A 26,290-nucleotide genomic window follows, 5' to 3' on the forward strand; every position below is an offset into this window, starting at 1 on the left:
TCAGAAAAGAACACTTTCATTTATTCAACCTACTGGAAAAAACTTTAAAGTGGTACATAGTATGATGATATTTAAAGGACAGTGCTTAATTCTATGTTGAACAGAAGAGCTTTTTGACATGTTTCTTTGATTTCTGAAAAGTAAATGGATAAAATAGAAATTTTTAAAAGAAAGGATTTTCTTGGAGGTTTCATTTTCCCTGATTTGAAATTTTCTTTGTGTCCTTAGTGGGTTCTGTCACATGTCTTTCATTAGAAATACTGTAATCCTTTAATTACTTCTTTGTGCTGTTCTAATGCTTTTCCATGCAAGGTTTTCAACTGAGCATCAGGCTAGCATTGTCATGTATGGTAATATAATTACGTAGTCAAAGGCCAATATTTTAAGTTAATTTTAAGAATTTGTTTTCATCATTCCAGAATAGCATACTCAACTAATTTAATCAGAAAGATAAAGGTAATTATGTCATGAAATCTAACTGTTTTCAGATTCTTGTTTGGATGATAGTGATTCTTGTTTGTGTGATAGTCCTAATGAATGGATGGTCATCTCCTGCCAAAATACCAGGCAATGATATCTCAGATATGAAAGTTTGAAATGTAATAATGTCTTGCTCATTGCTAAGCACTAGTGGCAGTAATATATCCATGTGTGAGTCAGCACAGGCAGGCATCTGGTACAACCACAAATTCAGAGCTAAAATTTATTTCTGCTTCCTTGCTAACAGAGGATCCCTGCAGCAGTGCCCAGGTGCACAAATAAGGCTAAATTTGTAAAATCTACCAGTATTATGATGTCAAATACTATTTAGCAGTGTGTCTAAAGTCCTAAATAAGAATAAATAACTATTTCAGGTATATGTAAATTGCCTTAAAACTTGAATATATTTTTATTATATATAGATTTATAGAAAGTATAACTACAAAATTTAAAATGGTGTGTACGTACATCTGGAGCACATAGAGGAACTTGGGTTTCTAGATCTTTTACAGTATTACAGGATTTGTCCATGCTTTGATATAAGTCATTAATGATGAGAGAAAAATGCTGATACCTTCCCTGATATCAGGGAGAAATGATAGGCTGTAATTAAGTCTCAGGTTTTTACAGATTTGGACTCCAGGTTGTCTCTAATAGAACAAACTTGTGTCATTGGAATAATCCTAGTTTTTAAACTGTTAAATGGATGACGGTGTTTCATTAATTCACCCAAGAAAGAATTGGGCAATGGAACCAGGGTTTCACATGGAGACAAAGAATTTTCCACTTCCAAGCTGAGTCCAGAGAGCCCATTCAGATTTAAGCCTATCCAACTCCACTATTGAATAAGAGTAGTTAGGCAATGAAGAAAAGATACATATATACTGACCTAGAAAAAATACATTTCTTTTTGTAATCAGCTTCTGAACTTTCTGTTGCTTCTTGTCTTGATACCAAAGGCAGTTTTGTCTCCTCTGCCAAACAACCACATTGTTCTGCATGGGGCCTTAAAAAGTATTTAGGGGGGGAAAAAAAAGAAAAAAAAAAGAGAAAAGAAAGGTTCAAATTATTGAGATGAGGTGATGAGGATTTCCTCCATGGGAATCCTATCTCTAGGTTTATCAAGGGAACTGGAGTTCTGTCTGTCTGAATTTAAAATCTTATCTGTTTTTGAATCTTATATCTTCTTACCCTCGAAAGAGGAGCTATAAAGAAAAAATGGAGGAGCAGTGGGCAGAAGAAGGAGAAAAAGAAGGCTATAAAATAAATAGGCACAACTCAAACTTGCTAAACTTAGAAGAGACCAACAGCAGATACTTTTTTAGCTAAACTTAGCACAAGTTCTGAATTTTAAATTTGGCATACTGAGGTGTTGGGTGTGTCAGAAATGAGAGAGGCAGAAAGACCTTCCTGGAAATGATGCATGTGAGAACTCAGACTCCATCTTATGCTTGTATCCGTCAATCCCTCTTTTTGCTACACTATTCAAAATGCCTTTGTAACACAAAAAAAAAAAAAAAGGTTTAAATAAACTGCAGATTATTTGCTTGATTTAGGTAATCTTTAAGAATATTGCCAAACTTAGTATGAAGCCTTTGCTGAAAAAAAATGCACCACATTATTTACTACCTGCCTTCAAAAGCAGGCTTCATAAAAGACAAAGCAGAAGAAGATTTTGCAAGTGTGTTAGCAAATGTGAATCCTGCAGCTAAAGTCTGATTGCTTGCTATTCTTGTTTCACACTCACTTCATGAAAAGGTTGAAACTGCTTAAAGCTGGAACTGATGAACCTATACATAAATGATTAGGAATGCTCTGCTAATAATTTCCAGTAAAACTCATCACTGAGTTTCCTTAGAGGCACGTCAGCCTGCTTTGAATGCTACTTAGACTTGTAAAACCTTTTATTGAGCAGTCCACCTATTCTCAAAAATAAATTGTCCAAGTCAATTCTGTTAATACTGTCACAGATTGGCTTTTTCATTGAGGATTGTATCAGCCTCTTCAGTGATTGCCTGTTGTCTTGGCAGAAAGACACAGTTTGACCGTTACTGTCTGCCAGTGACAATTTTTCCCTTAATTTAGGAATTCCTACTTCTCATGAAGGCCAGCTGGAAGCAGCTAACACATTACAGCAACTTCCTCAGCTGTTGGCCTTGGGAATATGTATTCTCTCCAGAATATATATCTTTGGCAGGGAACAGAAAGAAGGAATCTTGGGTAGCGAGTGTGCATGCCAAGTGTAAGAATTGTTATATTTAACACCTAGATTTCTGTCCTTGAAATTATATCTCGAAGAAGTTCAAAAGTTGGACCAAATTCAAACAGGGTGGTAAGATTTTTTTTAAAGAAAAAAAGAATTTTTAAAAAATAGCTGTTACCTATCTTTACACAGGAATTTTTTAACAAGATCTTTAATCTTTAACAAGAATGTTTTACATGTCTTGCTGCTTGAATGGTTTTACAGTACCTTTAGGACTGTGTCCAAGATGCACAGATTAACAGCCACATAAAAAAACCCCTCTGGCTGTGTACTAGAACATTTAGTCTAAACCTACAAATAAGGTTCTCCTACAGGAATTTTTTGCTAATCAGCTGCATGGCCTAAAGTGTGGGTCATGTGAATAGTGAGAAGTAAAATGTAATTAACCTCCACAAAAATAAAGTACTGCATGTGTAAGACTGACATGTGGGGAGATACAGTGGGTGGGAAGAAGAACTATAGAAATGTATTCTTCATTCTCTAATAATAGAAGCTGTGGGTTTAAATTAATCTGAAACCTGCTGAATTAATGAAAATGCTATATATTGGTTGGGAATGGGCATTTTTCTGCAAATCATATATATATATACACACACACAAACATACAAAAAATACAAGCAGTTTTGACAGTTAAATTTATTTTTGATTACATTCACTGATTAATGTGTAAAAGTGAAAATATTTGTTATTTCTTTGAAATGAAAAGCTTTGTTAGAGTTTTAAAACACGTAAAGTCCAGAAATATACAGAACCTATACGGCTTCAACTACATACCATAAGCACTACCAAAAATGTGACAGCTGCATATGCAGTGAAAGGTATTTACCTCAGATTGAATATTTGCAGTGGGAGAAATCCAAAGGTGAGGTAAGTTTGGGAGGCAGTTTTGGAAGAGTCTGCTTCAGCTTGAGTATACACATGTATATACAGTAAAATGAGTGTCAAAATGAGGATCAGAGATGTTGCTCTGAAGGGACATCTGACTGATCTGCAGAAGTTGAGTTGTCTCCTAGTGAAGTCAGAACAAGTTTGTATCTTTTCAGGATAAAGAAGAAAAATACGAGTAACTTTTATTCTCTAATATTCAATGTCTGCTCTCAGTTACAGCAGTAGTTGGCTGATGTGTTTGCAAGACAAACTCACAGTTAAGACATGGACATCATGAACACAGAAACTTCACTGTTTGTCTGTGTAGCTAGCAAGTGCACTGCTAAATGCCTGATGCTTTCCCTATTTCATACTATTTTAAATATAAGCTAATATAGCTAATAGCTAATATGAGCTTTTATGGTAAAAAGATTTTTTTTTCTGGCTTCCAGTCAGTAGAATTCTTAATTTCAAAGTCAGACACCACCACTGCTCCTGCTACTGCCATGTGAACATAGAAAAGCACAGCACGCTTATCAGATCCCTCACTGATTTTAAAACCCAGGGTGTTTGGAAAAATCTTGCTTTACTTGCATGTTGACTAGGTTGGGTTTAAAAGTTTTGGACTGCAAATCAGTGGGGTAGCCCTGCTTTTTCTCAATATTCCACAAGCATCTTAAAGGACTTAATAAGTTCCCATTTTTAAAAAAAATAAAAATAAATGCACTGTTAAAATTTAGTACATTTCTGTGAAAATAAAAGAACATAGATCACAAATTTCTCTATTTCCTGCTTTGCCACGTATTTCCTATATGAACTGAGACATTTCATTTAATCATCCTTTGATGTCAGTTTCTGAAATTGTGATTTAAATAAGTAGGTCAAGCAAGACTAATTGTTTGCAAGATCTCTGCATCTTGGGATGGAAAACTACATCTCACCAAGGCCAGTGCAGGCTCAGTTATTTAAAGGATCTTAATTCACCAGTTGAGATTTTAATGCCAAAATCTTGCCCGATTCTGCATAGAAATTCAGACTTAAACACTGATTAGCTGAGAGATTTGTCTGTTTGTTGCTTGTTGTGTCAGTTGCAGTCACAACAAACTTTCAAGCCAGAGCTCATTTGATGTAGAGAAGATGTGGCTGCTGCCAGACCGCTCTTCACAAAGTCACCTGCTCACATGAATTGTTTGGCATTGCAAATTAACAGATAAACCATTGGAACCCATTTTGTTAGCAAAAGACTAGTGTTTTTCAAATCCCATTCTCCCCTCCAGTATTCCAGGTGGCTGAATTGCATCTACTCACTCTAGGATGACCTAAGGGCAAAGAAATTATTTTTGGTGATCTTATGTACCAGGTCAACCTGCCCATATCCTCCTCCTCTGCAGCTGACTAAAGGAGTACCACACATTCACACGTACTCTAACTTTGGTTGATAAACACACTAATCTTTGAAGGAAAAAAAAATGTAATACTGTGTGTAATATTACTCTAAATTAAGATCACCATGATAACATTTAAAGATTATCTTTCCTTATTGGAGATCTTCAACATATTGGCTTCATCCTATCACCATCATTTTCCTTTTACTCTCACATTTGTTTTCTCTTTGTGTTGTAGTTTAGTTTTAGTTTTGTCTTTCTTTACACCTTTTTTTGTTTTGCTTTTCCATTGTCTCAATTTTAATTTGATTAAAATATTCCAAAAATAAATATCTCTGAAACTGTGATGAGAGGAATTTAAGGAGTGGTCAGAATTTTGGCAAAATTAAAATCTATGTTCCATTTGCTATTGGGGATAAAATTTGTGCCAGTATATATGTGGTTTTACATGTTGACCATGTGCATAATGTTGGCTGTTATAGGAACTCAGATTATTTTTAGCTGCACGGAGAAAAGGCAGAGAATTCAAGAAGGGGAGTTCTGTTGGGAGACTTTTCTCACTGCTTTTACAGCAGTATACTAGATTTGATAGCATACTTTGAAAATAAATCAGTACTAACTGATTTCCCTCCTGTAAACCATATATTTGTTCATGTGTTAAACTGTGGTTGGTACTGAATAGACAACTGTGTATTCATAATTTAATATCTTTACATGCCTTGATTCATGGAGGCTGTAACTGTTTAACTCAGCAAGATACAGTTCTGTATTGGCTCACTGAGAACAGGAGCAAAATCAAGTCCATTTGCTGCCTCTATAAAATGCCACTGTTTGATTTCATGTGGTTACAAGTTCAGTCCCTTGTGAAAACATCCAAGTGTATATCCTAGTCTTTCGTACCTCTGTTGGAGTCTTATTAGTCCAAAAGACAGGCGTCTCCCTTCTCTTGATGCACATATCTATTTTCCATTTAGCACATGTAAATCTTTCTTCCAGGTAAGTGTTTAAATTGTCACTTAAACACACATAGATAACCAAACCAACAGGTAAAAACTTGTTTAGTGTTTCATATAGTCAAAGTTTATTCATCCTTTGAAGAAAACTACACTTCTCCATCTTGCGACAGGATGGCTGGGAAATGTTTTTCGTTATAGCACCTTCTTCTTGTCTTTCTTATTTCTGGGGGGTTTTTTTCAGCTGCTTTTTGAAGCCTCTCAAGGAAATATATTTTGAATATTTATGTAATAAAAATCATTTAGAAAAAAAATTTTAGGATTGCAGCCTGAGCTCTTACATTATTCATTACAAGAAACTGATTAGTATTTGAAGATGTTCTATACAGAAAATTTCTGTAGAACTTGGTGAAATTTCTGGGTACTTGAGTCAAAACCATTAGAGGCTAGGATAAAATTCCAACATGTAATTTTTAATAAATTTGTAGTAAAGCAATAGCATGTGAGTCAAATGGACGAAAAAGTAATTCACATCCTATGAAATTTTGTTCACAAAAAGTCAGTAAAGGCAAAAGCATATTTTGGTTTAGTGTTTTGTTTGTTTGGAGTAGGTTTTGTAAGCATCTGTGCAGTCCTGTCCAAGTTTTTACTCTAATATATTATGTTACTGTGATAGAATTAAAATGTTACCATTGTTAAAGAGCACAGTTGTTTTATTTTCTTACCTCATTCTCTGTGGCAACAAGATGTCAAGATTAATTAAAGGCCAGGCATCATGTCTCACGCTGTGTGTTCTATTTGTGAGATGCATGTGAAAACATGAAGATGTGATACAAAGACAGGAGGCATAAACTATGCTCAGCAGAAAGAGCACTTTTGCTGTGGTTAATTAACTAGCTTTATTTAAAATTCTTCTCTCTGCTAGTGTCTGTGAATGGTTTTACCATCACTTTAACCTCTTATAAGAGTAAATTTGTATATAGATACAAGAGAGTTATATTTGCTTCCTCCAGGCACATTGCTGTATTTGAGTTTCATCACAGGCTCTACAAAATGGACTTGGACAGCAATAGGATGCTGGAGTGAGTCCTTCAATTAATCCTGTTAATTAATATGTGCTTTTAAAATTGATTTTCATTTAGCTAATGGAATAGAATTCAGAAATCTGAAATGCTGACATCTGAAGAAGCAGCCACTCACTTCACATGGACTGACATTTCATTTCAGGATTTCTGGCTAAAATACCTTTCCAATGAATGTGTCTCCTCTGTGTTCCAGTGCTCCGTCACCTGTGGCAAAGGAATGCAGTCTCGAGTCATCCAGTGCATGCACAAGATCACGGGAAGGCATGGCAATGAATGCTTTTCTTCAGAAAAGCCTGCAGCCTACAGACCCTGTCATCTCCATCCCTGCAATGAGAAAATTAATGTTAATACAATAACATCACCCAGGTTAGGTAAGCAGTCAAAGATGACAAATCTCTTTTCAGATCTTTCCATACAGTTAACAATGATCCCAGTTTAGAAACAGAAGTCAGGAGGTATTCAGGAGATTTAAATTCTATGCAGAGACTGATCTTCCTGCTTCAGGTTTTGAGTGTGTACATCAGAGACTGTAACTAAGAGTGTGAAGGGTTTTGTTATCCAAGGAAGGACCTTATTATGAGACTTTGATATTAAGGGAACAAAATGTCCCCTATGAAAATATATTTACATTAGAGACACTCTAAATGTATATGCTTTTATACATATATATATATGTATGTATATATTCAATATATATATTATTTATATATTCACCCAATTTTATCAAATCTTTCTAAAGTAAGAAAATACCTTCTTTTCCATTAAAAATGTTGCAAACTGTGATCTCTTGGTATTTGTGAGATCAAGGAGGCCCTTATTTTCCCCTTAAATACAAACAGCTCTTTCCACTTGTCTTTAGTTCAAATCTACATCCATGCCCAATGTATTAGGATGTGTGAAGGAAAATTACTTTGAATGAAGAGATTTGCTGTACCTGGCAGAACTTAGGTCTCTTCTCTTCTTAAGGAAATTATGTTATTATATAACTACAGAACTGTTAATTCTGGTAGTTTTTGTTTCCTAGTGCATCACTGATGATGATTACTATTAGTTCCCCTAATAATTCGTCTGCATCTTGAACATGATGGGAATATTCAAAGGCTTGCTGTAAGACAGCACACCCTCTCCAGCTGATTTTCCAGAGCCCTTATTAAGATAAAGCTTAATACTGGCCTATCCAGTAGATTTCTCCTGCATGGAAAACAAGACTGGCATTTCAGACTGTGCGCAATACTTCTTTTAAGACAGTGAAGTGTATTTCTCTTTGAGGTTTTTAACCTTCAAACATTTCTGCACAGCAGTCATTGTTGCAATTTTCTGTTGCTTATGGTCCTCTCCTTGCTATTTCACTATTTGAATGTTTCTCCCCAGTCTTTTTTTGAACGCATCCAGGGATAGTCACTCCACCACCTCCCCAGGCAGGCCATTCCAGTAATTTATCACTCTTTCTGTACAAAACTTCTTCCTAATATCCAGAATATATTTCCCTTGGTGCAGCTTGAGACTGTGTCCCCTGGTTCTGTCAGTTGCTGTCTGGAGAAAGAGACCAACCCCACCTGGCTACAGCCACCTTTCAGGGAGTTGTAGAGAGCAATAAGGTCACCCCTGAGTCTCCTTTTCTCCAGGCTAAACAACCCCAGCTCCCTCAGTCGTTCCTCACAGGGTTTGTGTTCCAAGCCCCTCACCAGCCTCGTTACCTCCTCTGGATGCACTCAACTGTCTCAATGTCCTTCCCAAACTGAGGGCCCAGAACTGGACACAGCACTCAAGGTGTGCCCTCACCAGTGCTGAGTATAGGTGAAGAATGACCTCCCTGGGCTTGCTGTCCACACTGTCCTCATGGCATGGATTATTTAGGACTGATATTAATAGTCTACAAGTCAATGTCATCCAGCATGGAGTCGGAATCAAATCCACTAGAAACCTTAACATCTCTGAAATACATAATGCAATGCTTCTCTTCAATATACTGATAATTTTGGCCTCCAGTACCATTCATATCATGCAGTAGAGAATTGGGGGTAGGGCTAGTGAAAGCTGATGGGGATTGTGCCACCAGCTCTTTTACAAATTTCTCTTCTTTTAGCATAGGAGGTTAACTCAAATCTGAGATTGACTTCTTTATTCAGTGTTTGTGATGTGTTTTGGACAATATCTTGTTCTTGAGCCCTGTTTTTCACTGGGTTCCCATTTTAATTCCATGTATGTACTACGTACTACATATGCAAGTACTTGATATATGTAACTAAATGTGAAGAGTTCCGACTTCAGTAACACGGTCTTTCTGTGATAAACTGTGTAAGGAGGCTTTCATAAGTGAAACAAGGCAGAAAGATGAGCTCCACTTAGTCATGAGAAGGTAGTTGCATGACATTAAACTAATTAAGTTCAATGCAACTTAATCCGATTTGTAAATAAAGCTGGCCTTAAAATTTTTTGATGTTGAATATATTGGCAACAGGAGGACAAGGGGAATTCCTTCTTTTGTTAAATATCTACATCTATAACCCTTTCTATTCCCCAGACACACTTCTTATGTCCTTGTCTCTTTTGGTATGTGATTCTTCACTAGTAAAGGCAACAGTAATGTATATTTGATTTTGCTGTTGTTTCACTTTTTTTCCAGCTGCTTTGACATTCAAGTGCCTAGGAGACCAGTGGCCTGTGTACTGCAGAGTGATAAGAGAGAAGAACCTCTGTCAAGACATGAGGTGGTATCAGCGATGTTGTGAGACATGCAGGGACTTTTATGCGCAAAAAATGCAACAAAAGAGCTGACCTCTGTCAGGCTGGCTGGCTCTCAGCTCTTTGCAATCTTATTATTTATAAACACACACACACCCTCACACAGGCTTTTTCAGACCAAATATTATCAGATGGCATATAATTTAATCAAATTAATTTATTTTTGCCTGCCAGTCATCCTTAATGGTTTTGGTTAAACAGCCAACACGTTTTATCTTCTGACATTTTCATAACTAATTTTTATATGAACACTTTTGGATACATTTATCAGAATTTTTAAAAAATAGTAACTAGTATTTTAAATGTTTATTTTCAGTAAGATCATCTGTTGCAAAAAAAAAGTCATGCTATCTTGAATTTATTTTAATTTAGCTGAATAGTTTTGTTGTATATGGAAATAAAGTTCTTTTAAATTTTATTATATTTTTGGCATTTGGAGTCAGAATGAGCTTGTGTTTTTTGCAACAGATGTCAAAGTGAACAAGCTAACATTATTAAACAGGTTATTACAGAATGTATTGTGAAATTAGTTCATTTGATTTAGAAACATACTGAAGGGGATATTCTACTGTAACTTATATTATAAACAAGAAAATTAAAATAGCTAAGTAGAGATTTTGATCATTCTCATGGACACATACTTGAACACAAGTATTAAATCAATGAAACACTGTAGAGATTTACACTGAATCACTGTTGCACTGTTTGAGGTAGTGTAGAGAAATGCAGTCCTAGAACTTACCATCCTATGAATCCACGTCTGTAGTGTTTTAACATGTCACTTAATTTTTTAAAGTTTTGAAACAAAAAACCCATGTCCCTCTATACCTTTGTGTGTCCTTTTGCAGATTTATAAATGGAAGAGTCCTTTCTCCTGCCACTTGTATGGATTAATCTGTTAAACATTCTCAGTTCTCTGTTGATAATTTAGAAAATAGCTTTGTAATACTACTTTAGTTTTATCTTTGCCTAATGAAAAAGTCTTTATAAAAATTAAATGTTTTACAGTCTTGTGAAACATTATGAAACAGCTAAGATTTTCCTTATGAGAAAATACTGTACATGATTCACATGATTTTTACATTTTCAATAAAAAGTAAAGCTCCTTTTGCTGTTTGAATTTTTCTTTTTTTGTGTGTCTGGGGCTGGTAGATTAATCCATCGAGCCCCGCATGGCAGCAGGTACAGCTACAGTACGAGTGCCTTCTGCCTCTTGACTTAGGCAACAGCTGCAGACAGACACATCACTCTGTGAGCCTCGATATATATACATGGAAAGTTGAGAATAACAAGGTAACATTCTGTGGAGAGGGAGGTATTTATCTCAGGTGAGTCCTGCAACTGCTGAACTTGGCAAGTGAACAGCAGTGGGTCTTCTGCCCTCATTTTGTGATGGAAATGTTTAAGCCTTAACATATGTAGGAGAGCAAGTCCTGAAGGCAAGACAGCTGGAGAAATAAGCCAAAAAGGTATATTTTCTACTCAAAGCAAAAAGTGAATGCAGCTTTATTTAAGTGAATGTTGCTTTTCCTTCTCTGCAAAGAGTCTAGTGTGTAGATGTGATGCACAGTTTCCACAGATGGATAACCATAGATACCCACAGACAATAAGCTGAGGCCCCCAGTCAGGGCTGTGATTCTGTCCAGGAAGAATACTTAGACGCAGTCTTAACTACCATTGAAATCAACATCTGTGTTTCAAATAGCTGTACTATCAAAATCTTTAGTTTGGCATCTTACTGCTCTGCATTTGAAAACTGCAACTCTAATGAGGTGCTAGTGTATGATTTTAAATAAAATACCTTCTGGTTTTGAAAAGTAAAAAAAGAAAGAAAAATAATGTTGACATCATGGAATGTTATATTTTGTATAACAAAAAAGTTTCAATGAATAGAAAATTCAGTTGCTTTGGGGCATAATTCCTTGAAGTCACAGAAGCACATTTGAAAGTCTAATAGAATTATTGTAGTTGGCAGGCAAAAGAAGGAATTTTTATTTTAAGTTTTCTTCATACTTAGCCACAGATCTTGGTAGTACTCCTGCACTCACTTGAATCACAATTGAAAATCAAGCAAAAGAAAAGATGCCTCCAGACTAGGGGCCAGAGGAAAATTTTTATCAGCCAGTGATATCATCTTCACAGTTCTATATGTTTATCCTCTGCTGATTTTGAATATTTCATTAACAAGAATGTCATCTTAATCACCAAATTTAAGAAGTGTGTTTTAACTCTGGCTCTATCTGTCAAAAAAAAATCAGTGACTGCTGCTGAAATCATCCTCCCATCACCTCTATAAGAAGATCATAAAAAGGATGTACTTTTCATTGAGAGGCAGGGATGGAAAGTTGTGGTTTAAAATGACTTTTTAAAAAAATGTAATGAGTGAAATCAAGATTAGATGTTATTAGATTTATATTTTGATCAGGATGTTATAGTGAAATCAGGATGTTATAGGGTTGATAAGTCTGGTTCTGATTCCTTTAGCAACTGTAGTACAAAACTGCTAGTTAAATGTGTGTAAATCATTTTGAAGCAGTTTTGTGTCTAAACAGCAAATATACCTCTGAATTTGAAAGCAAGTTCATTTTACTGCAAGTCCATTTTATTGCTTTAGATCCTATCATCATTCAGAGGAGCAGTACAGACTGAAATACCCTTTTGGTCAGAAAATTATAAGAACATTCTGAAAATGTACCCAGGCTATGGCTTGAGCCACAGCATGCCATGGGGAGGGCAGGCATGTGCCAGTTTTCCATAGACCTGGCTGGCAGCAGGCAGCCCTTTCCAGCTGTGTTCAGGCAAACCATAGCCTTCTAGACTTATGCAGGCATAGACAGTTCAGAGTTTACTGTTTTCTTTTTTTTTTTTTTTTTTTTTTGGATTTGTTCTTTCTTCTTCAAGTACAATCCCTCTGCATTAATATGTTTTCCTTCCAGCCTGATGAATATGTAACATTTCAACAAATGAGTGTCAAATCAATCAAGTTCAGCTGGCATGTAAAGGTGAAATTCACTCTTGGCTCCTAAGGGCTACAGTAGGCCTCTCTGCTAATTAAATACCACTTAGACCCTACTTTGTCGGATTAAGTGGGACTTAAGTGGTACATAGGGATTGTGCTAGTCTGGTGCACAGCAGGTTTACTTCCTCCTCCCGCTGGTCAGCTAGAGTAGTGACCAAAAGTTACAAGAGCTACCACTTCTCATAACTCTCTTAAAGAAATACCTGAATTTTAATAGTACTGTCATTTATTCTGAAGGAAATTGCTGCTTTGTTCTGGAGGAAGCGGGTTACATTTTGGGTTGTTTCAGGTTTTTTCCATTCAGTTTTCATTATCTTCTTTAGTGACAGAAAATCAGCCATTTGGATATTCAAAAAATACACTAAAAATAGAAAGCTTGCCTGCATCATGAGACCAATAGAGACCCTAAAACCTAACAGATCAATTATAAAAAGAAAATTAAAAGCACTCAGAAAGAATTTAAAGATGTTTGTAAAAAAAGATGTGCAAACTATTAGAAAGGGAACTTGAAATACATCCAAAGCAGGAAGCTGAAAAGGGAGACGTTGGGACCATCTGATAACACAACTGTGAAAGGGACACTGAGGAGTGATAAAGGGGTGAAAGAGAAATTCAGTGAATTACTTTTGTTGGCTTTTCCAGATGAAATGTTGCAGGGTTCCTTATAGCAGAGATGTCAGAGAAATTGGATTGAGGTGAAGGAAATGTGCAGGAAAGTAAGACTAAGTAAATATGTTCAATGCAAACAGTATCTAGGGTTGCAGTCACCTGAGACTATTGGAAGAACACAACTAGGAAATTGGTATCAGAGCCACTTGCCATAGTGCCCAAGCTGCCATTGCTAAGAGTCAGTCTGCCAGCCTGGCAGACTGCTGTGTAATTCCTGCCTGTGGAAAAGGCAACCCCTTGAGCTGCAGATTGCCATAATAGCCAATGACAAAAATAAGATCCCTGAGCACCTGGATAAGCGTGTGCTCTTGGGTGAGAGTCAGCATGGCTTCAGTCATGAATGGGACAAAAAGGATCTGCTGGACACAGAAATCTCTGACAAAGTTCAGCATTACAGGATGTTCAAGAAACTTCATTCACACAGGACTACAGGAGCAATCTTTATGGCTTGAAGGGTGATTAAAGGATTGGAAGAAAAATGGTCATCTTTCAGGATGGAGAGAAGTCAGCGGTATGGTTCCCTAAGGAGTTAGGGTTTTTGGCATTTTCATCAGTGGCATGAGGAAGAGTAAAAATTGAGTTCTCTGTCTAGGCAGGTGCCATAAAGCTCTTCTGGTTAACTCCTGCCTCAATTGTCAAGAAACAAAAAACTGAGTGATTGGACAAGACATTAAATGAAAAATTTTGATGTAGGTATGTGTCAAGTATTATACCTATAAAAATGGCCTGAACCACTCCTATGAGACACTGAATTTTCAACTGGCACTCTCAGAAGTGAAGTTACTAGCCCTGTGAGAGTTACTACTGCTATGAGAATAGCAGGGGAAAAAAGCACCAGAAACTGATGGATGTTTTCAGAAGGAAAGATATAATTTTTCCCATTTTTGGAACTGGTGTAACCAGAACATGAGCATTATATTCATTTATGGTTGCTGTATTCTAATGAACAATGTAGTGGAATTACAATGCAAGACATTGAAAATAAATTAGCAAGGAGATAGACTAGGTGGCTTACAAGATGAGATTTAAAATGTTGATAATTCAGATTGAAAAGAAAGAGACTGAAATAACTATAGTTTAAACAATCCTGAATGTGATGGATAAACTGTATGGGGAGCTCTTAAAACTCTGCAGTACTACAAAAAGGGCATCCTTAATATGGTTAATATGGAAATTAATTTAAAAGACATAAAAGTAAGCAGTTTAGGCAGATGGTCATGAAGGTCTGAATCTTGCTTTTGGTGGAGGTACTCTCAGAAGAATTGAAAACCAGACAGTTTTATTGACAATTTATAAATAGATAATAAAAGGCCTGGAAAAGATACTTCAGCACAAAAAAAAAAAGTGTGGCTTCTGAGAAAGTAAAAGAATGAACTGCAGAAAGCAGCAGGGTGTACACTGACTCCCTAAACAGCATCTTGTTCTTGTCCTTTTCAAACAAAGTGATAGATCCTGGGATTGGAGAGGTCTGACTTAATAAGATACCTTTTATGTTCTTATGTCCAATGAATTACTGTTGGTATGTAAACTCACACAGACACACACAACATCTTATGCAACAGTAGCACAGACAAGCCCTGTGTTTCTAGAGATGTTGGAAAGTCTATGTTTTAAAAGTCATGGTTGCATATACCCATGTATTTTAGAACACAAATTATTACTCTCTTTGTTATTACTGCACAGGGAAAAAGTGAGAACTATGTGCCATGGTAAGTCCAAAACAGCAGCTTCATGGAAATACCTATGGTACACTGGAAAGGTGTATTAGTGTTTCAGGGCTTCATTAAACTGGGGAGATAGAGTTGTAAAGGTAGCACCAGGTTCCCCAAAAGCATGCACATCCACTCAGAAACACAGTCATTACTGTCTCTTTTGTGGCTGCTCACAGATACTTATATGAGCATCTACTTGAAAGGTGCCATATTAATAATTTTAAACAGATATGCTTTAAAATAATCTCCAATAATTACATGCAAGGAAACATCATGAGCTTTTAAAGTAATAGGTTTTACCTACATGTATATCCATTAATTTTATTATGGACTATTAATTTTTACTTTCGTATTTAAAAAATGTTTTCCTATTATTATTTTGTTTCTATATTTCAGCTATTTTATTTCAGCTATTTTTTGTGTGGTAAATACATTTTTTTGATTCTGTGGTCAAAGTACAGAGCTAAATTTTTTGTGATGCCCTAATTCTCAGCACAAATTTGATTCAAAAAAGGTTTTCCTGGATTTCAAGCAATAACCTTTCAAAAGCTTATCCTCTGTAGCAATTTCATCAAAATGAAACATATCCTAGAAAAACATACATATTTTAAGAAAAGGTTAAAATAAGAATGAGGAGGTTACTTTTGCTAGTCATACATAGAGGCCATAATGAGAAGGGGAATTTCATTAGCTGAAAGTCAAAAGGACTTAAGACGCATAAAATGATGATGAAAATATCAAATCTCAGAATAAAATAATAAAAGTGATGGGACTGAGACCATACCATTCAAGTCAGTTACAGTGAATTTTTCCACGCATTTGAATGGGAGCAGAATCAATTCCCTGAAAACTTCTGTTATCAATTACTTGAAACAATCTAATATTTCCCAGGGTCAAGAAGAATTTACTGTGAAAGAAATCCTTGACCCTAAAAAAAGTGCATGTTATAGCTGTTGTGGTAAATGGTACCAACCCACACACCACAATGGAGCCTCTTGGTACTGCTGCAGAAAAGGAAGACTCGCTTTGACGGGAAGCTGCTTTTAATTTTCTCGGGGGAAAAAAATGTTACTTTGAAGTATTGTAGGCTTGACATTTTTGGCAGATAACTTGAGGAAGTGCTGGTATGCATTTAAGTGTCTTATGCATCTACTCACTGGTACTCAGTTTTAATGAGCACATATGTATCTATCAAAATAGACCTTGAACCTGAAAACTTAAGCCAGGCACTTAGAGAAACTTGTCCTGTCTGCTCTGCCACTTCTAAACAATCTTTTATCATTGGTAGATGATATAAGTGAGCCTGATACCAAACAGGGGTCAGATACAGTTTCAGGAAACTGTCGTATCCTTCTTCACGTCATTAATAATAGAAAGAGCATGCACAGCCAGGAAGCAGAAGCTGGGGCTGTTTTCATTATTACTCTACAGGACAGAAACATGGACCTGTCCGTTTTGCCAAACAACAACCATCCTGATAAATTCCTGCAACTGGAGGTTAAATCTTTAGTGAAAAACTCTGCCTTTTTACCAACCAACTGGGCAAAATTCCCAGAAGCAGCTTTACCTGGAGTGCAGCGGTGGCACAACAGGATCTATTTACAGGTAAGGTCTAAAGGAGGCTGACATGTTCCTGATTTTTCTACCTTGTTTTAAAGTTCAGGAGAAAAAGAACATGATGGTGACAGTTCAGCAGTAGTTCAGCTTCCTGCATCTCTTAATCGGCATCGTTAATATTACTGTGAATTTTCCCATGGACATCAGCAAGGATCAGGCTCCATGAGAATAGTAACTTTCTTCAGGGGGGGTCCACAGACATTTTTCAGTGTATTAGGATTTCTACTGCTCTTTGTAACATTTTCATTGCATTTTCCAGAAAGTCTACTGAAGTCAAATACCACTTAATTGTACTGAAGTTGTGTGTGAAATATGCTCTCTAAAGTGAGAAAAGCCCCAGATTTAAAACTGACAGTGAAGTGATATCCCTTAAACTTGATGAAAAGGGACATTAGAGGGACATTAGAAATACTTGCTACAAATGTATATATCTACATAGCTCACCATAACTTCCTTTTTATTTTCCTTATTTTTTTTCCCCTCATTCAACTTTGGCCTTCCCGGTACACTGAAAGACAGCTGTTGAAAGTGGGAAACATGCTGACTGCATTAATCCAGGTTATTATATAGTGGTAGCAGCAGTTTCTTGGTGAAAATGTAAATGTGCACTGCCTAGCAGAGGCCCTGGAGCTGGCGGAGGAGAAGTTCATGTCTGGATCCGCAGCAGTACAGCTGCATCAGCTCGCACCCCTCTGGGCCCCACTTGCTGCTCCACAGTGCTCCTTCCCTGCTGCCCAGGGAGCCCCTCGCCTTTCCCCACCCCTCGCATGAGCAAAAGCTCCAAGGTCTGGTTCTTGTCAAGGGATGGAGACATACGTAAGTGGTTGGGGGTGAGGGGAGTGATGGAGAAGGGTCTACATTCTCAGGATCCTTAGTATGGGAATCTGATTCCCCAGGGAAATGAGGACTAAGAGCCAAAAAAGCTTGAACCTGGGGGAAGGGAGAAGAGTGATGCTGAAAGTCTCCCACAGCTACTTCTTGTTGCACTTCTCCCTTTTCAGACATGTCTCCCCATCAGCTCTCTAAACCCCTTTGCTCCCTCTCAGAGTCCATTCCAATCCTCTTCCAACTGCAAAAGTCCTCCCCCCGTGATACCCGCTTCCATCCTCCCCCCATTATATCCACTTACATGATCCCCCCCTTACTTCCCCTAGCTTCTTCCCTGCCCCAGACACCCTTCCCTCTGCCTACTCCACCGCCTCCAGCCACTCTGTTCGTGTTGTATAATCTTTGCTGGCGGCTCCCCAAGGAGAGCTGGGGCGGGGAACACGCGGTCGCCCGTAGAGTCCCATGCAAACAACCCTAACCAAGGGACGGAGCCTGAAGGATCCCAAACTATAGGGGATGGCGCAATGCTGGCCTCACCCCCTCCCCCCCATCCAAGCCCCTCTTTTATGCAGGAGGGAGGCAGCCACACACAGAGCCTCCGCAGCAGCAGGGATCCTTCTCCCCATTGTTGTCAATCAGGACGTGCTGTCACCGAGCCAGGGCTGCAGAGCTGCGGGAGGATTAAAAATGTGTAGGGAGCCCCGTGCTTTTTGACTTGCGCTCTGCTTTTTTGCCACCAGCGAGAAGGTTTTCCTGGAACTCTGTGTCCCAGCCCGGGATGGCTGTTACAAAGGAAATGTCTGTACTCACCATGACTCCAAAAATGGAGTTTGCAAAGTGGTATTATTTTATAAGTGTTAAACCTAGGATACAATCTAAACTTTTTAGTGTAGTCATTAGAGAATTCAAACTGTTCAGATAAAATTCACTGTGCCATTCTCACTCCCTTACGAGCTTGCCTTCTTTTTCTCCTTTTGCTGACAATCAAATAAAGGGAAAAGTACTGATGAGTTCCAGACATTACAAGAAACACGATGGCACAGTGGAGAACTAATGGTGCAGGAATAACATATTTCACTTTAAGATGAGAGGGATAATGGGGTTAAGGGTTAGTTAATTCAGAAATGGAAAAAGGGGGGATGGGAGGAGGAGAGAGAGAATTAATTTCAGAATATGTGCATGATCTAAATATTCCTAAAATCATTAAACCTTGAGAGTAGCCTAAATTCCCTCTTTAGAAGTTAATATTCTCTAAAGAAACTAATGCTACTCAGGTCTCCCTATGCAAAGTGACTGCACAGTGGTATGTTTGTGGTCTCTTCCAAACTTTTATTATGAGATCACTTAAATTCAAAAGCAGTGAAGTGCTTATGTGTTTTCTCCACCTTTAGGTTTTAAAATTTGTTTCCATTATAAAAAGCAGCTTCATGTAATGACAGAAAACTCCTGGTCTTTCTCCTCACTTTCCTCTTTGGTATCAGGCAAACTGAACAGCTTCTCCGTTTAGCATGTACTTTCATCATCTACTTTGACTAAAACAAACCATAAAGCAGTCCAGGAATTTTGGCCCTTCCTTGTGAAAAGCAGCATAAAAAGCACAGACTTTCTCCAGCAAATGTATCATTGCTGACCGCATTCTGCTCACCCTGACAATTTCCAGTTCTGCTGGACTCTCTGCCCCACAATGTGTTTTAATGCCCAGCACACACCAGACGATTAATCTTCCATATCTGTTTCTCATGCATGTCTTCCCTGTAGTCAACCTGGTAGTTTTCTGCAATTCTCAGACTTCTCTTTCTTGTTTATATTTCCCATTTCTCCCCCCTATTTTTGGAAGACAGCAGAGAGCATTCAGTCTCAGCAGCATGCTACTTCTTGGCATGGTGTTTTTTTCGCCTTACATATGAGTTAATGCCTGTGTCCTGTCCTTGCTTGTTTCTCAGTATACCAGGACAAGAGGGTTTTTAAAAGTCTGTAAGTTAGGTGCCGGGTTAGAATCACTTCTTTGTCCCCTGGCTCATACGTGCATTACATATTTCCACTCTCTCCCTTATTCTTCCCTAGACATCTGCAACTGGCCACAATAAGAGCCAGCTGCAAGGTTTGCAGGAGTTTTGGTCTGAGACTGTACAAAAGTTTTTATATAATGGTCTCACAGCCCTGCAGAGCTGCATTGCCAATGACAGATAAAACAGCTTTTTAAACGAAACAATTCATTAGAAGAAGTAGTCTCAATAATGCACAATTTAAATAGTCCATATGAATATTCACTTTTGTCTAAATATTCCTGTCACTTTGGCTGAAGTGTTTGTAACCATCTACTGCTCTCTTTCCTGCCCATGTCTGGTGGCTTTTCAGTTTTGCAGTACCTGAGGCTGCCTTAATGTCTCTGACAAGGAATCCAGATCCCCTTTATTTCCTTCTTTGAGAAAAGTTTCATGTCTAGAATCATAGAAAGGTTTGAGTGGGAAGGGACGTCACAGGTCATCTGGTGCCAACTCCACTGCATTATGCAGAGATGTCTTCCCCTTGAGCAGGTGTCTTCAGGCTGGCTTTGAACACTCTCAGGGATGGGGCATTCACAACTTCTCTGAGCAACCTGTTCAAGTATCTCACCATCCTCACAAAGAATGCCATCCTTATAGCTAATCTAAACCGGTCCTCTTTCAGTTTAAAGCCATTTCCCTTGTCCTATTTCTATAAAAATTCTCTCTCCAGCTTTCTTGTCAGGCATCTGTATGTACTAAAAGGGTGCTACATGGTCTCTCTGTAGCCTTCTCTTCCCCAGGCTGAACAACCCCAGCTCCCACAAATAGGAGAGGTGTTTCAACCCTCTGATCATTGCAGCCTCGTCTGAACCTGCTCAGGCTTCTCAGGAACCCTTGATGTGAGCTGTCTGCCCTACTGTCTTTCCTATCTCCTTATGCCCCTTCAGTTAATCCTTACCTTCCCAACTGCTTTTCCATTGCATTTCCGACGAGATGTGATTTGTTGAATAAAGCTCTCAAGTGCTAATATTCTTCATAACAAAAGAGCTTTTAATTTTCCAAATGTCTAGCAATACCTATACAGTTGATACACAGGGATTCTTAGCTACACCCTAGAAGTTGTTTGCCTTCAAAATATTTCTCTATATCAGAAAAAAGTCCTTATGAGTGTAGGGAGGGTCCTCCACAACCTCTTACAAGGCTTTTGCACAACAGAGGGTCATATTATTAAACAAACCACTGTCAAATATAATGACCACCCTTCTAGTACCTGTCATTAGGATTGAGAAGGCTGTTATGAAACAAATCCTGTAGTATTTGGTGGCTGTAAGTTTCTGTAGGACTGCCTTGGTTAAAACTTCTAGTTGTAGTATCCCATCAACAGCATTTCTTACTTCCCCTGAGCATCATTGCCAACATCAAGTGGAAACTGGGGCTGGCCATGGGAAGAGAAACTGGTTCTGTCTGGAGGGAAAGGAAAGAAAGGCTTGAGTTCCACGAAGTATATTTCCTTAATTTTTTATCTGTCTCTTTGTTGTCTTCTTCAGGTGGATGGACTTGAAACCAAGATCTAGCCTTAACTGTTGATGTCCTGGGTTTTGTGGGTGATACCTCATATCACAGGCTGAGAAAATAATGGTTTGGCTCTTGGGCTGTTCAATGCTATTAACAACAATAGAAGTGGGAACAGAAGGATGAAGTCAAGATAAAAATGAGATAAAAATGTTTCCTAGTAATAAAGACTAAATTATTATTTATGTGTATTGTAAGGTATGCATAACTTGCATTATAAAATAATCAGCAAGAAAAAAACGTGGAACAGGCAAATGTTGACTCAGTAATGGAACTAACATCAACCCTCTATAGATCTCTGGGCTTTTCACAGAGTACTAGTACTTGCATGTGACAGCTCTCTGAGTCTGTCAAAGAAGAACATACTCTTCTCAGTGAAAAATGAGTTATTAACCAGTTATAACAGTGTTCTTGCTCATGAGCTATATGTAGATCAAACACAGTTATGTGTTTGCAGAGTTGAGCACTTTTCATCTTGTTAAATAAGTATTTCACAAACGTATTTCATCTACAATTTTTAGTGTTCTCCATAACTACTGCTTCTTTGAGTATTCACTATCCATTCCTTCCATTCAGTGAATAATAACATAAATCGCCTTTGATTTGTTCTGTTCCAGCTCATTCACACTGTCTTCCTATATTCAGTGTATATAGTATGAATTCTCTAATGGATATTGATACCTAAATTTACAATACTTTTCTCTTTCTTTGAACATTTGCTGCATGAGTCAGAGTCTGTGACAAAGGTTGGGAAGTGTTTCGAATCTTAAAAGAAAATGTAAAAAGGTAGCTTTTGCAACAGTTAATACTAGCAAGCATATTTTGGTTATCTAATCTTATGTTTCTCTGCTTCTAGAAATGCATTAGAAGAAGTAGTCTCAATATTTTTCATATTTCTTTGTATGATATCTTAGTCTTAAAACTTTTGGGGTTTGCATGTCCTTACTTTTCCCTAACTAGTCTGTAGAACATATCTACCACAGAAATTTTACAATCAAACATCTGCTGTACACAAGTACATTCTCCCAATTAGCTTGTCATTTCAATGTCTGTTCTCTAAAATTTCTGCCAACTATATCTTACCCCAAATTCTGGTCCAGCTCTCATGATAAAACCTGGTTGCCCCTCCCAATCTATTCCCTCTCTTATGTCTGCTCCAAGCCATCACACTCTCCTCATGCCCATGAAAAGAAAGGTACTTCAGACAGTAGGGGAAAAAAATTTTGCTACAAAGCACTGTTTTTATGAACAAATTTTTGCATTGTGCCATCTATTCCAAGTTTTGGAGGATTTTATGGAAAACAGCTTTGAAAATTACTGTCAAGTCACATTCTTTTCACAACATTTTAGCCTAGGGAGACCAATCAACCCCTGGTGAGACAGTTCGCGTTCTTCAACAAAATGTTCTCCAAGTTCAACTATTTAGCAAGCCTGAGGGAAGAGTCATTAAGGTCAATGACAAATCTTAAATAAGAAATAAAGTAAATAAAATAAAATGCAGTCAGAAAGAAAAGGCAGTTCAAAACACCAGCTCAGCTGAAATCTGGCCAGTACAGCCCAGAGGGCTTCAGTGCCAGCTGTAACTGCAATGCAAAGAGTAATATTATCAGGGGATGTGTGGAGGCTAAGGAACAACATGTGGAAATTATGAACTAACAGAAGGATGGGAGGTCGCTGAGGATCCACCCGCCTACTAATGGCAATTATTGATGGGAAACATGCTTAGTCACTTCTGCAGGATTTAGTGATAGGAATGCCAGCATAATGCTTCCTCCTAGAGTTTCTTAGACAAAGTCTGTTGTTTTCTCTTCTGCACCTTCACTTTCTGAGGGAAATCAGTCCTTATGCTTCCTTCCACACTTGCCTGCCTCAGAATAATGAATATGAATCTATACATGCACACATGACACTGCAGTCATTAAGTAGGTGATGGCACACAGGAGCTGATTTCCACTGAGAATGGATCCACCAGCCCACAAAGCGAGCAGAAAATTACTCAAGCAGAAGAAGCCAACAGTTTGCTATCATCTTAGGGACCTTCACTGACATGAGGAGTTGTCCAAGAAGTTCCCAAAGCCAGTGTGCAGGAGGTCAGATGCCCTGAGCTCCCACCAGAAAGGTGGAAGGAGAAGCAGGACATGCCCCTAGCACTTTTGCAGTTGAAGTCCATCCAGCCTGGGGTACCTTAATGTTTGGAGACCTCAGTAAAACTAAAAATTCAGGGAAAGTCATCCTTACATGGAAGTAAGTTTCTCAGGACCTGTCTTCTTCATTGGCTCTTTACTATGCGCACTTTACATTACGGGCATTGTGCAGCAGGTGCTGCCCACATCTTTGTGATTTCTGAGAGCAGGAGAGAGGTGGGGATTGTCCCCTCCCAGCATACCTGACACAGGACCACTGGGTCAGGCCAAGGCTCCCCTTGACTCAACATAAAGTTCCTAAGGATAAAAGTACTTGTGAGGAGGGATGAATATGCTCTGTGTTGGTTCTAAAATTCTAAGAAATGGGAGAGGTGTTAGTATAAGACAAAGGCTTTGCAATAAGCAGGTCTCTTAGGTAGGTGACACACTGTGGTACCACAGATCAGTACCAGGTTAATTGAAAGTCTTGGGGACAGAAGGTTGGGACAAATCTTGAATAGCTTGGACTAGAGAGTCTGATTGCATTCCTCCAGGCAATTACAGATTGAAAAGTATCGTAACTACTATTTTACAGAACCCTAAAGAGGCCCTTAGTGCTGTTTTAAGAGGCAGCTTGTGATTTCTCAAAAAATATTATCCCACCAGGACTGTTATTCTTCTTCCTCCCTTGACACCCACATGTTCTAAAAGGTCTTATTTAACAGCTTTTGTTATTGGGAGAATGCTCAGAAATTTAATTACCTCAGTTGAATGAAGAGCCTCTTCAACATCCTGACACTCTTGATCTAGCATTCAAGAGTGTGAACAGAACTGTGTAACTGTGTCACACCCCTGCTATCAGAGATGCATTTCCAGTTGAGGTTTTCACTTACACACCATTGCCCCTGTGATCATTCTGCTTTGCCCTTTCATCTTTGCTCCTGTATCACACATCCATGGCTTCCACCAGAACTATAATGTTCTACTGCAGCTCTCCATAGCACTGTTTCACTAAAGCAGAGGTCTTCTTCCAGCAGGCATTGTAATGTCAGTTCACATTTGCAAAAGAATTTAATGTTCAGATTGTATCCACCTGCTTTCCCCAGAAGGAAGAAATCTGTCCAGAGTGAGCAGTCAGGCTCCCTTGCTGTAGAAGTTTGTCAGAAGGAGAAAAATGGTTGCATGTTCAGTTTTAAAATGATTCTGTTATATTACAAGTAATAATTCTGGAAAGGGGCCTGTATTGTAGGTAATGCAAATGAAAGCCAGGTTCTGATCTAACTTGTGTCTTACAGAGAGAAAAGAGAACTGTCACTGAGCTGCCAGGCTTAGACTTGAACATAGTCAGTCAAGAAATAATAGACAAATCACTGGGGAAACACATTACTCCCATCACCCTGAAATCCACAATCAAGAGCAACCCACTGTACAGTGATATCCATGTGGATGATGACTGGGAGGAGAAGAAAAAGACACCTTCCTGGACTGTGCAAGACTATGACAGACAGTCACTGCACTCTAACTTGGCCAGCCACATAAAGGTAATTGGCTGCTGTGCTGAGCTTGAGCAAGTGAATTGGTGTGATCTGTATGGTGCATGCATAAACCACTGTGCAGCCCTCTTGATCTTTAGGTGGGATTACAGAAGTAAATATGGAGGTATTTTCTGGTACAGACATGACAATAACATGAGTGTGATCAGGAAAGAAGTCTACATATCTAGTGAGATTCCAGGAATTTAAATTTTACATGACATCTGATGAGAGAAACTCTTAAACCACAACGCTGTACAACTCAGTTTCCCTGTTTACATAGGGAAGAGCTACAAATGTGGCACTTAAATACTATATAGTCACTTTATAACTGTTCATAGCAAAATTCTGTTATCAAATTACATCTGTTTTTCTCAGCCTCATTCACACTATACAGGCTCCTGCCTCCCTGTGGGTTGGCACAAATCACTTCTAGGATTACTTTAGTTTTTTTGGGGGTTTTTTTGCTGTTCCATTTTTTTGAAAAAGGAGTCAGAACTCTGTTTATACAGCATGGCATCTTTTCTTGAGAAGACAACATGGTTTGTTCTGGGTTTTTAAACACATTTCAATGGCTGGTGTCCTACTTTTGGTTCCTGGATGAAAAGTGTGGTTTTAATTTTCCCCAGTGGAACATTTGCAGCATCTGGAAAGTAGCACAACCTACATTCAAGTGAAAGTGTCTTGCATATGTGTTGTGATATCTTAAATTCATTAATCAGTGTCTGATGATAGCCAAAATATTTCTGCGTATGTTCTAATGACTTTGTGTGTAAAAGAGAGAAACTGATTTCATTTTCTGATCTTTCTTCTAGGAAAATCCTAATGATCTAAAGTTCTGGATGGGGGATATTTATACTCCTGGGTACGATACCTTGTTAAAAAAGAAGGAGCGAGAAAAAAAACATTCAAAATATTGCCGAATCATTCTGCTCATGATACTAGCCATTTGCATTCTAGTTACTGTAATCACACTTAGTATTTTACTTACTTAGCTCAGCCAAATAATGATGATTTTTTTTTAATAAATATTTTTATTAAATTATTTCCTTCTCTGGTTTTATTTGAATTCCATTTTTTTTTTTTGGTCACAAACACAATTCATTTGACATCACTTCTTCAAAATATTCCTGTACAACACAGAGAATTGACCCAGAAAAGAGACAAATATTCTGTGCATGCCTGAATGTCTCCTTACAGGTATAATTTAAAAAGAAAACTATATTCTATCTTTTTTAGTGCCTTATTTAGTCTAGTGATTTAAATCAGTATGTGTGGTATGTTACATATAGAGAACCAGCTGACTATTTGTTCTAATAAACACCTACTACACTCTTTGTTTTTTTATGATACATATTTTTAGAATATAGAAAAGCATTATAAAGCATCATTCAAGATATCCCAAAGAATTATAAAACAAACATTAACACATTACTTAGTCACTGAGTGCAT

General features: G+C 37.9%; 2 protein-coding genes across 2 annotated transcripts in view; both read left to right on the forward strand.

Annotated features, from left to right (window-relative positions):
- Positions 1-10,884, forward strand: part of ADAMTS19 (ADAM metallopeptidase with thrombospondin type 1 motif 19) — a 129,673-nt gene extending 118,789 nt beyond the window's left edge. Inside the window, exons 22-23 of the mRNA XM_054652295.2 lie at positions 7,227-7,404; positions 9,660-10,884. Coding sequence (XP_054508270.2) covers positions 7,227-7,404; positions 9,660-9,811 — 330 coding nt within the window. The 3' untranslated portion in view covers positions 9,812-10,884. The remainder of the gene's footprint in view (positions 1-7,226; positions 7,405-9,659) is intronic.
- Positions 10,885-16,603: 5,719 nt separating this feature from the next.
- On the forward strand, positions 16,604-25,833 carry MINAR2 (membrane integral NOTCH2 associated receptor 2). Its single transcript, XM_054652863.2, has 3 exons — positions 16,604-16,783; positions 24,602-24,847; positions 25,654-25,833. Exons 1-3 carry the CDS (start codon positions 16,619-16,621, stop codon positions 25,831-25,833), a joined length of 591 nt encoding a protein of 196 aa, XP_054508838.1. The 5' UTR covers positions 16,604-16,618.
- The last annotated feature ends 457 nt before the right edge of the window (positions 25,834-26,290 follow it).

The sequence above is a fragment of the Agelaius phoeniceus genome, chromosome Z (genome assembly GCF_051311805.1).
Source record: "Agelaius phoeniceus isolate bAgePho1 chromosome Z, bAgePho1.hap1, whole genome shotgun sequence".
NCBI classification, from domain to species: Eukaryota; Metazoa; Chordata; class Aves; order Passeriformes; family Icteridae; genus Agelaius; species Agelaius phoeniceus.